Source organism: Musa acuminata, chromosome BXJ2-5 (genome assembly GCF_036884655.1).
Source record: "Musa acuminata AAA Group cultivar baxijiao chromosome BXJ2-5, Cavendish_Baxijiao_AAA, whole genome shotgun sequence".
NCBI lineage: Eukaryota > Viridiplantae > Streptophyta > Magnoliopsida > Zingiberales > Musaceae > Musa > Musa acuminata.
Window position 1 is genome coordinate 41,363,013 of NC_088342.1, and position 11,557 is coordinate 41,374,569.

The 11,557-nt window shown below is 36.7% G+C and overlaps 1 protein-coding gene across 1 annotated transcript; it reads left to right on the forward strand.

Moving 5' to 3' along the window:
* Positions 1-5,692: 5,692 nt before the first annotated feature.
* LOC135611581 (transcription factor GLABRA 3-like) lies at positions 5,693-7,675 on the forward strand. The gene is made up of 5 exons (XM_065107218.1): positions 5,693-5,728; positions 5,830-6,634; positions 6,713-6,798; positions 7,016-7,456; positions 7,542-7,675. The coding sequence occupies exons 1-5, from the start codon at positions 5,693-5,695 to the stop codon at positions 7,611-7,613; spliced, it is 1,440 nt and encodes a 479-aa protein (XP_064963290.1). The 3' UTR covers positions 7,614-7,675.
* Positions 7,676-11,557: the final 3,882 nt, after the last annotated feature.

Below are 11,557 nucleotides of genomic sequence, written 5' to 3' on the forward strand. Positions count from 1 at the left end.
TGCATGAATGATCTCTATTCTCCAATGATCGTGTCCATGCGGTGGCTGCACGAGAGCAAACAGCTACATCAGGTGGCGGTCGTGCGCGGGTAGGCCGCACACAGGTTGGTGACCACGTGCTTGCGGTAGCCGTGGCCAACCATGCGTAGGCGTCAACAGCTGCACAGGCAGTAGCCACGCGTGGGCAGCCGTAGTCTTTCTTATCTTGATAAGTTTAATTCTAATATTCTTTCTCCTTAAATATATTCTATCTAACATTTTTTTTTTTATTATTAAAATATTTTAAATTTGAGAGGTCTTGTGAGTATATCAGTTACTTGTTCACTTGTCTTCTTAATATGAAGTAGTTTCACATTTTTGTTTTTGATAATGATCTCTTATAAAATGAAATCATGTATCGATATACTTTAATCTTTCATAGTAGATAGGATTCTTGGGTAAGGCAATAGTTGATTTGTTATCAACATTAATCTTGGTTAACTTCTCTTGTTGTATATGAAGTTCTTGGAGTAGTCTTCTTAACCATATTACATAACAAACATAAGAAAATACTACTATATATTTTACTTCATAACTTAATAGAGCAACGATATATTATGTTTTTAAAAACCATATGAATGTAGCCTCATGAAAATAAATTACAAATTTGATTATACTCTTCCAATCATCGTAGCTTCTAATCCAATCACTATCACTATATCTAATAAGCTCCAACCTTTTCAATAATAAATAAAATATGCTATGGTTAGTTGTCCCTTTAATATTATCATAAAATTCTTTTAGTGACCTTTAATTGAGATGTCTTAGGAGCTTTCATGTATCTATTTATTAAACAAACTCCAAATAATACATCTTAAATATTATTATTTAAATATCTTAAATAATGAGTTGGATTAATTGGTTTAATATCTTAAACATCCAACTGATCGAGTGCATGTTAAATATCTTAAATATCCAACTAGACTTTTATAATGAGTTGGATTAATTGGTTTACCTTCACTTTTCTTAGTCAACTTAGTGTCATATTCCACGGGTGTAATAGTAGGGTGACAATCTTCCATGGAAAATTTATTTAGGATCTCATTTACATAATTTTCTTTTGAGATAATAACTCCTTTATTATCTTGTATAACTTCGATATCGAGAAAATAAATCATTAATCATTGAGCCTAAGTTGATCATCTCTGTTAGGATCGTAAAGACATTAAGAAAGGGAGGGGGGCAGGGGATTAGTACTTTTAAAATAAAATTTCGATTTGAAAGTTTGATAAAAAAATACATATCAGAAATAAGTTTAACTTAGAATGTGAGCAACTAAATCGGTTAGTAATAATAAGAATAAGCATAAAGAGAAATACAAATCAGATTTATAGTAGTTTGGTCATCCCGACCTATGTCCACTCTTAATTCCTCTTCCCTCGAGGCCACTGCTTTCACTACCGATCTTTTTTTTAATGGGTGAAAATTAACTACCCTTGTTACAATTTTTTTTTTCTTTTCATAGATTTAGGAGAGAACTTTCACACCTTTCTTTTACAACAAGACCTCATACCTCTCTCAGAATGACTTCTAAACTTAAGGAGGAAGAGACTCAATACTTTAAGAGAGTTTACACACTTAAAATCATAAGTTTTTATTGCTATCTCAAGCAAGCATGAGTGGGATATTTGTAGGCCCCAAATGGCTTCAAAAATAAAGTCAAAAATTTAAATATATGGTTTTTGGGGTATTGATAGTACTACCGCTTACGTTGGATAATACTACCGCTTGATAGAGCTTGAGAACCAAGACTCTGATGGTACCACCACCTACTTGGGTGATACTATTGCCTGACAATCAAGTAGTACCATCACCTGATAGTCAGGCGGTACCACCGCTTGAGAACTTGGGAACTTGGGCTCTAGTGGTACCACCACCTACTTGGGCGATGCTACCATCGAACCCAACTCCAGGTTACTGAATTGGCCTTTCAATAGGTCTAGGTAGCCCTGGTTCAAGCCCAATGGTCTCCTAATCAAGTTGACATGGTTACACTCCAAAACTAACTCAATTAGACACTTAAATGACTTCGATCAAGATATAACAATTACAATCGTGAAATCTACATTGGCTAGCACATCAACTGTTCATCCAGCACATCGTCCTTTCCTTTGATGTATTACCCGATCCATCGGTATGTTGACCTCCTACAACATATGATCTTCTTAGTGTAATGCCCGATCCTTCTGGCGTGATGCCCGAACTTTGATTTGATACTCTTCGGCCCAACGTTTGATTCTCCTACTTCAACGATTTGTCTTTCAGTGATCGAAGTTTCTCCTATGTCACTTATCTTAAATGGTTATTAATCCATAAACTTATTAATTGGTTTCATTATCAAAATTCGGGATTCAACAATCTCTCCTTTTTTTATGATGGCAAACAATTGATGATTGAGCATTAACTAGCCTCCCCCTGTCTATTTATTATTTTGAAATATATCAAACTCAAATTCATAAAAAGAATGATAACCTTTTAATGTTAGAGTTTGAATTCAAGTCCAAACAATCATAATTCATAGTGGCTTGCTATCATTTTTGTTAACATGTCAAAATAGTCATTTTATAAAATAAAAACATCATCATCATAAGCTAACATCATAAATTTTTTTCATGTCATCAAATAACACAATCGACTTCTCCCTCTTTGTCATTAACAAAAAAAAGAAATGTGTAAGTTTTTACTTCTCTTTGAAATGTGCAAGCTACTACTTCTCTCTTCCCTTTTGTCATCACAAAAAAGAAGAGAAGGATATCATGGATTCATGGTGCTCTTTCTCTTCATTTACATCAATGTTCCAATCATAACATGAAAGATATATAAGTTATGATGAGGTATATAAGTCATGAATACAAAGGAGTCATATGAAATAAATCTCAAGTCGTGAATACATAAACAGCGAGAAATCAAGATAATGATCAATATGAGAAGAATTCATGCATTTGAAGGATTCAACGAGCCTAATTATCTTCTAATAAAATCAAATTATTCCTCATTCAATGGTTTAGCAAAAATATCTGTTAATTGATATTTTGTGTCAATGAAATATAAAGATATATCATGATCATTAACATAATCCATAATACATGATATCTAAATCATGTCATATGTTCATTTAGCACTTTGTTTGAACTTTCGTCACATCGTCCTTTCCTTTAGTGTATTGCTCGATCCATCGATATGTTGACCTCTTATAACATTTAATCTTCTTGGTGCAATACTTGAACTCTAACATGATACTTTTGGATTCAACATCTGGTTCTCTTGCTTCAACGACTTGTCTTTCTATGATTAAAGTTTCTCCTGTCATTTATCTTAAACACTTATTAGTCCATAAACTCATCAATTGATTTAATCATCAAAATTCAAGATTCAATAATCTCAAACACCTTCTTCATAGAGTATTTAAAATCATTAATCATGGAGATACTATTGCTTGTAAAAATTAAATCATCCACAAACAAGTATACAAATAAGATATCTCCATTAGAGTTAAATTTCATATAGCGAGCATGTTTATATGGACATTTAGAAAAATTATTTTAAATAAAATAAATATATATTCAAGAATTTTATATTTGTAGGGCTTATTTAAACCCATAAAGAACTCTCTTTAACTTGTATGCATTATCTTCTTGTTCATTAATAATTAAACCTATGTTATTAAACATATACCCCTTCTTTAAAACCTCGGCAAATGTAACACTTCCAAATATTCTCAAATGATCAACTCTTGGATTCTATATGCTCATATAACATTACTAATTCGCATTGTCACAAACCTATTAAGCAAATAAACCACACAAGTAATATCATTTTCCTAATATTCTTTAGAAATTCTTCAAACGATATTAAGTATAGTCTTATTTTTTCTTTTTGAGACATCATTTTGTTCAGGGGTGACATAGTGAATTAATATAAAATTCTATTATTTTGATAAAAACTTTTACATTCATTTGACATTTGACATGTATTTATCATCACTATCTATTCTTAAACATTTAATTTTACAATTACTTTATCTTTTAACCATTTCTTAAATTCTTTGAATTTACTTAAAATATCTTTATTTTCTTTTAAGATATTCTCAACCATAACCTCGGCCTCTTTAGCTAAAATTTCTCTATCAATTTTATTGTTTTAAAATTTTTGATTAGTTTGATTTTTGTTATATCTTCCTCTTTGTCCATGACCTCTTTCTTTTTAAAGATTTTGATTCACTTTTGTTTTTAAGAGTAAGCTTGATTTGTAATGCTTGCTCTATAGATTTTTCTTCTTCTCTTTTTATAAGCCTTTGTTCATGAACTTCAAGAGAAGCCATTAATTGTTCTAAAGATATTTATTCTAAATCTTTAGACTCTTTAATTGCTATAACAATAAAATCAAATTTTGGAGATCTTAGTATTTTTTTTATTACTCTTTGATTACTTATTTGTTCATCATTTCATCTTATTTGATGAATGATAGAATAATTTTGAGATGTAATCAGACAGAATCAAAAGTATTTTACTGTAATTTTTCAAACTCAGCTCGTAAAACTTGTAGATGGAGCTTTTTTCCCTTGTCCAAACCACCAAATGCTCTTTGAAGCATTTCCCAAACCTCTTTTAAAGTATTTGCTGGAGTAATGATCTCGAACATTATATCATCAAGCCCTTGGTAAATCATGAATAAAATTTTTTTATATTTTTTTTTATCTTTTAAGTTATTTTCATATTTCTACATTCATTGCTCTTTCTTTTATTAGACTTGGTTTAATAAATCTATCTTTTATAAACTCTCATATATCTTGAGAGCCTAGAAGGTTCGATCACATAGCCCCTTGTTATGCCAGCCACATTATGTCATGCACGAAAGAAAGGAATTCAGAAACTCTATTATGCCCATGAAAACCTAATCCATCTTAATAAGCAGATAAAGTCTATCCAGATATCTTAGGATGCCTTCGATAAATTTGAATTTATTTTTAAAGACAAAGAAAACCACAGCTCGAGGCAGTGTTTCATTTGAATTACTAACTAGTATGAACAGAAAACCGAACTGAGGAAAGTTTTATTTTAGAACATCATAAAGAACAAACATCCTGGAAATAGAATTCATGAAATATATATAACTTCAGTCAGAGTCATTTGGGGATTCAATAGTTAATTTGATTTATTCTTCTATAGACCTTTAATACGTTTCACCTCTTGATTTAATGAACTTACACCTTTGATAAGTTTAATTCTAACACATGTTAGTTTTCTATTGTTCTTCAGATTGCCAGGTAAAGCATTTGCAGACAATCAACACATCTGGTTGAACGGTTCTCAATTTGCAAATTGCAAGATGTTTTCACGCTCTCTTTTAGCAAAGGTAGTATACCTAACCAGTTAAATTTTCCAATGTTGTAATTAAATATGTAATTAGAACACGAAGCTAAAATTGGCTACTGCCTTAATTTTTGATATGTTACTCGCGGAATGATTTATTTGGACCACGTCACACATCATCTAGAGTGCATCTATTCAGGTACGATTACAGTCTTAGTTTCAAATGACCAATTACACCGTGATAGTCTCTCTCGATAATCTTCAAGTGAAAATATGTCTAGGCGAGTTATGCTTTGGTTTGTCATGGTGTCTATTTGTAGACAGTGGTGTGCATCCCTATCATGGATGGTGTACTAGAGCTTGGAACAACTGATCTAGTAAGTTCTATTTGATTGTTCTTATGAAGATTTCAAGTAGGTATTCTGAACTATTATACTTCTCATACAACTATCTCTACTTTAATTTTATGTGACTTTAGATTTTGGAGGATCCTGCCATCAGAGAGAAGATCACAAGTTCTCTCTGGGAGCTACCAAATCCGATTTGCTCTGAGCAATCTATATCCGGTCGTCGAATGGCTGAGAACGACGAAGATCATTTATGCCCTAATCTTGATAATAACATAGATGACTGTCTCGACTTGGAGGACCAGAATCTGATCGTTGATCCTCAAACCCAATTGGGCAATGGTCCAACACACATTCCATTTCATTTGTATGCCCCTATCGAACAAACAGAACCAGTCCGATGCAGGGTCGAGGAGCTACATACAAGCATACGTGAAGAACTAATTGTAGGTTCTTCAGATGGCAGTTTAAATGATGGCTGCTCCACGCAAAAGGTAGAAGATGCATTTGGAGTTGATGGGCTAAATGACATATCTCAGACTCAGAGTAGGCAGTTTATAGATGATGAGTTCAGCAATGTCCTACATGGCTATTTGGATTCTGATGGGCATGAACCGATGTCTTTTGTTCATGTTCAGAGAGTTGTCTCTGGCACTGTGGGAGAAAGAAAAAACAACCAGATTGTTGACGGTGTTCAACAGAGAAGCCTTAGCAGGATAGTTCCACTGGATCTTGATGGTGATGATTCACAGTCTGCAGAGGCAGTTGCTGTCATTTTACAGAATTCAAAACATGTAAAACCAGTTTCAAGCTACCCGAAGATTTCTCATAAATCCAGTTTTGCAATCTGGAGAAATGATATGAACCCACCAAAACCATTCACTAGCATGTCTCAGAAGCTGTTAAAGAAACTTCTAGTGGATATAACATGGTTGCATGACGGACGCCTGCAGAGTCATCAAGAAAATGGGATGCAGGAAAAAACTTGCAAGCCAGAGGGAGAGTCCGATGTACGTCATGTCTTATCAGAGAGGAGGAGAAGAGAGAAGTTGAAGGAGAAATTTCTTGTTTTGAGATCACTTATTCCGTCTATCAGCAAGGTAGTAGAATTAGTTCCTGACGGAAGATATACTTCTAGAGTGGTATCAAATGGTTTTCTCGGTATATTTCTGTTCATGTGAAGTTTCTGACAATTTTTGCCGAATCCAAAATTTTGGTGATAAGCTAGAAATGTTTTGCCTCTTATTTGGGAAAATATATCTTTGACATTTCACCTTTGTTATAGAATTTAATTTGCTGTAATTATCTTTTTATCAGGTCGACAAGGCATCCGTCCTTGGTAACACCATAGATTATCTGAAAGATCTTAAGAGAAGACTGCTGGAGTTGGAATCCTGCCAGGATTCAGCGGAGCTTGAGATTGCGGAGAGCAGGAAGCATCCTGATGTAGCAAAGCGATCATCTGACAATTACAGGAACAAAGAGATCGTGAATGGCGAGAATTCTTTAGCAAAGAAGCGGAAAGTATCTGACGTCGATAGATCAAATGCCGAGCACCTCTGGATCTCGACCAAGGATAGACCAATCGAGGTAAACGTCACCTTGAAGGACAAAGAGGTTTTGGTAGAGATGCACTGTCCATGGAGGGAAAGCTTGGTGTTCGAGATAGTGGAATCTATAAGCAACCTCCATTTGGATCTGCTCTCGGTGCAATCTTCCACTGTCGATGGCATGCTTTCCCTGGCAATAAAATCCAAGGTTTGGATGCATCCAACAGCCTCACTGGTGGATTGCTTCCTGCTGTGTTTTCTAGTTACTGATTTGCTTTTGGTCTCCACTACAGTTTAGAAGCACCAGTGTTGCCTCACCAGGAATGATAAAGCAATCACTTCAAAGAGTGATGGGATTATTATAGCTGGTGGCATCCTCTTCCCTAATGACAGCAGGTCGTTGAGCCCTTACGGATCTTTCTTCAAGTCAACTGAGCACCAGTGTGTGTCACGTAAGTACGTGCAGGTTCTCCTCGATCTTCAGGGAAAATGAAAGCTAATGGAGTACACTCAGGAAGTAGCTTGCAAGGGATGAGCAGTTAGTTATACTTATTACTCAGAAGATGGATGAAAACTTAATTCAGTGGACGAAAAAGATAGTAGAAAACCTAAAGATGCTGACGTCCATTCATGAATCAGCTTGCGAGGGAAGAGCACTTGTCTTCATGGCAATCTATACTGTGGAAAGAACAATGAATAGGTAGGAGTGTCTATGTTATCGTCGTTGTTCTTAGCACTATGGTTCCGGGTTTAGCATCATGATACTCTCGTGGTTGCTGCACAACATATTATTCATTATTTTATGTTCGCCATCAAACATTTTTTTTGGAGTATTTTGCTTACTTTGTTACTTCTGAGGGAAAAAACAGTATATAGTGGCACAAATAATATGAAAACCAAATTACTATACGAGGATACTACCTGGTCACACATTGAGTGGTTTGGAACACGACAAGGGAAAGACCATTTTACACGAGGATACTAGATAAAATATATATTTTATTATATAGAATTACTATATAAATAATAATAGTTAATTAAACCTTTTAATTAACAAATATTTTTAAAATTCAGGATATGCTGGAAAATTTTGAATTGTGAAGGGTATTTAGGTAATTTAGATAGAAAGGATAAAATGTAAAATTTTTAAAATTTATAGGGGCAAAATTATCCTTTTGCTACCCATCGCTTTTGTGGGCAAGCACCTTTTGCAAACGAGCACCCACCCTTGCGGGCAGGTCACTCGCCCATGCGGGCACCACTGCAAGCAGGCCACCGACAGCCAATCGCCTACACACGGACGACAAAGGCTGCAAGCAGCCTTTAGCCACTTCTGCGAGGGATGTTGCTGTCCTTTTTCACCATTGCGTCAATCATTTTGACATCAAAAGCTTTTCTAAAACACAATACTTGCAGTTCAAAACCAATCTTTGCATGAACAACTTGGCTATGATGCCACTGTACGGAAATTTAGGGGCGACATCATATATGCAGCGGAAGAACAAAAAATAAAATATTATATTTTTTAAAAAGGTGTTCGTCGTCGTGAGAAGATCGGTGCACAAAAATCCACAAAATTGAACACCACGTGTGAGATAGTTGTGTTATCTAGGGAGATTTTAAAAAACTAGTGCTATAAAAAACTTTCGACGATTTTAAAAAATTACGTTCAATAAAAGTTGATATCTAAAATGTGCTTGACTTAGAGTAAATGTAAAATAGAGTGAGCAATAAAATCAGTAAGCAATAAATAGGAAAGGAAAATAGCACACCGGATTTATAGTGGTTTGGTCATCGTGACCTACTGTCATGGACAAACTTCTAAACAAGATGTTTGATGTAATGTTTATGTATGTCTGTGTCTTTTGGTATGTTTATGCTTTGCATAGTATGTAGATGCATGACCGAAGGCTTAATAGTCCCATTTTAGTTGAGTTTGGTGGCCGGTTTAGGTTTGCAAATAAAGGTTATGTCATGTGGACACTTGTGAGATATATTCAGTCTATAGTGGACCATTTTGATCCTTTGTTGTGTAATCGTACGTAGCTTGTAAAGTCTGTTTATAATTTGCATTGGCTATGAAGTGTTTTCGGAGATGTTTGCTTGTAGATCCCGAGTGAGGCATTTTCTCTAATCCGTTTTCTCTTTTGTAGGTTCTAAGAGACGATGGGAGGTTTTGGGGAGGCTGACCTTTGCGGACGGACAAGCAAGGGTACTACAGAACTTAGGCAAAACCAGTTAAGTCCATGATAGATGGTATCAAAGCGGGATAAGCACTCATAGAAACACTTGGCATGCAAACGTGGGGGACCTAGTGGGGCTGAGTTGAGGGTAGCTAGCACGCGCGATCGTTTTAGGGAAAACGGGCATGGAGATGTAGGGAAAAGGAGTTGCTCAAAGAAGCGGGCATCTACGAGTGGCATTCAGAGGAATGGCCAACCCTTCATGCAAGAGGCACTACGAGGACAAGCAAGCTGGGAGGAATGCAGAGCGCATAAAGGTTGGGATGGCTGAGTTTGAGCTATGGCTCAATGTTGGTAACTACACTTGATGGTGCTCAAGACAAGCGAGGTGCTTGGTAAAGAATGAGACCATGCAAAGTGAAATGAGTTGCTCAGCGACCGAAAGAGTTGTGCAAAGCTCACAGAGGTGAGGGGAATTGCTAACTCGAAGAATTCGGTACTCATGCAAGGGCTTGTATGCGGACGATGGAATATTTGCGGCCATCCCAAGGCGATCGAAACTCGGCGCCATGGAGCATTAAAACTTTCTCTTCGACATGTGAAGGATATATCCGTAGGCGGCTGAAGTGTGCAACGAGTTCAGCATATTGCTAGGCTTTGAGTGGTGCAGTGGGGGCTGTATTGACGTGGAGTCGCAATCTAGCAAGTGTATTTGCAAGAGGCAGAACAATGCATAGTTTGTTCAGCAAATCAGAGTAGTCCAAGGGGATGGTGGTCTCCGAAACTTTTAGAGAGAAAGAAGCAAAGAGAGATATTGCTCGAATGGGACATATATCTAGGAGGGATAGATCCTGGTTCTCTAAAGGGAGAATCATGTACAACAGACCGCACATGTTGAGGAGGAGTACCTCAAAAATAACTCCACGAAGCTCAATGGACTGAGTGAGTGGTGAGGAGTCGTCGCATGATTTCGCTTGAGAGAATACATTAGTGGATGCATTGCGAGATCAAGTGGGGGAGCAACCCAAAGCAATACAAATAAAGACACACTTAGAGTCGATATAGAGATCAGACTCAAGGAAGGGCTGACCCGTGGAATGGTGGGCGCAAGGGCCACCATCAACTCAATGCAAAAACGAGGAGTGGAGCAACTTGGGTGTAACTTGGTGAAGTACCCAAGCCGTATGAAGGGAGCTAACATAGAAGATCGAACATGGAGTGGAGGCCCAGAGCTTTCCTTGGACAGAGGTCAAGGACATAAACTCTTGCAGAGCTAAGAGCAAGATCATGTTATTCCATGGGTCCTTCATTCTAATGGAGCAGACTCATCTTGCATGGTGCCAAAGACGAAGGGAGCTTTTGGGCACATGCACCTTATCTTGGAAAAGCATTTAATGGAAGAACTAAGGTGACTCAACTTGCGGAGGCGAAGTTGGGTTCAAAAGGCCTTGGCACGGGACAAGAGGATGCGGAGGCGGGTACTCTTGATGAATATACCATAGTGTTACCATTTCAAGTTGTCATGAAGGAAGCGGTGCGCAACGAAGATTACTCTGGTAGGGGCAGAGGCCTAGGATCCAGATAATGGTACACCATTTTCAGCAAAGTCGGTGGACTTCGGGAGCTATTAGGTGATGGACTGTCCTAGAGCGGTACTTCATCTAGGTGTGACCCAAGAGCAGATGGATGAAGGTCGATTGCCAAAAGAGCGAACAAAATCGAAGGTGGAAGATGCTAGGATCAAGAGCACTAAGAGGGGGGGGGGGTGAATTAGTGCAGCGGAAATCTTTCGACGATTAAAACGAAAGCTGCGTTCGTTCGATAAAAACGATTTCGATGTGAAAGCCGATTCTAAGATTACTTTAACTTAAGATTAAGCGAGATGATGTTAAAGTAGATCTATGAAGGCAGTTTGCAGTTTATGATGGAAAGCAGAATACAAGCGCAAACTGAAATGCGACGTTCATACGATAAAAGCCGATTTACGTCTAAACGCAGATTTAGAAAGTTCTGAACTTAGGAACTTATTCATAAGATCGCAGAAGGCAGTAAACAGTTATGATTGAAATCAAAATGTAAACGTAAACTAAAATATGATGATCGTACGAAAAAAGTCGATTTACGTC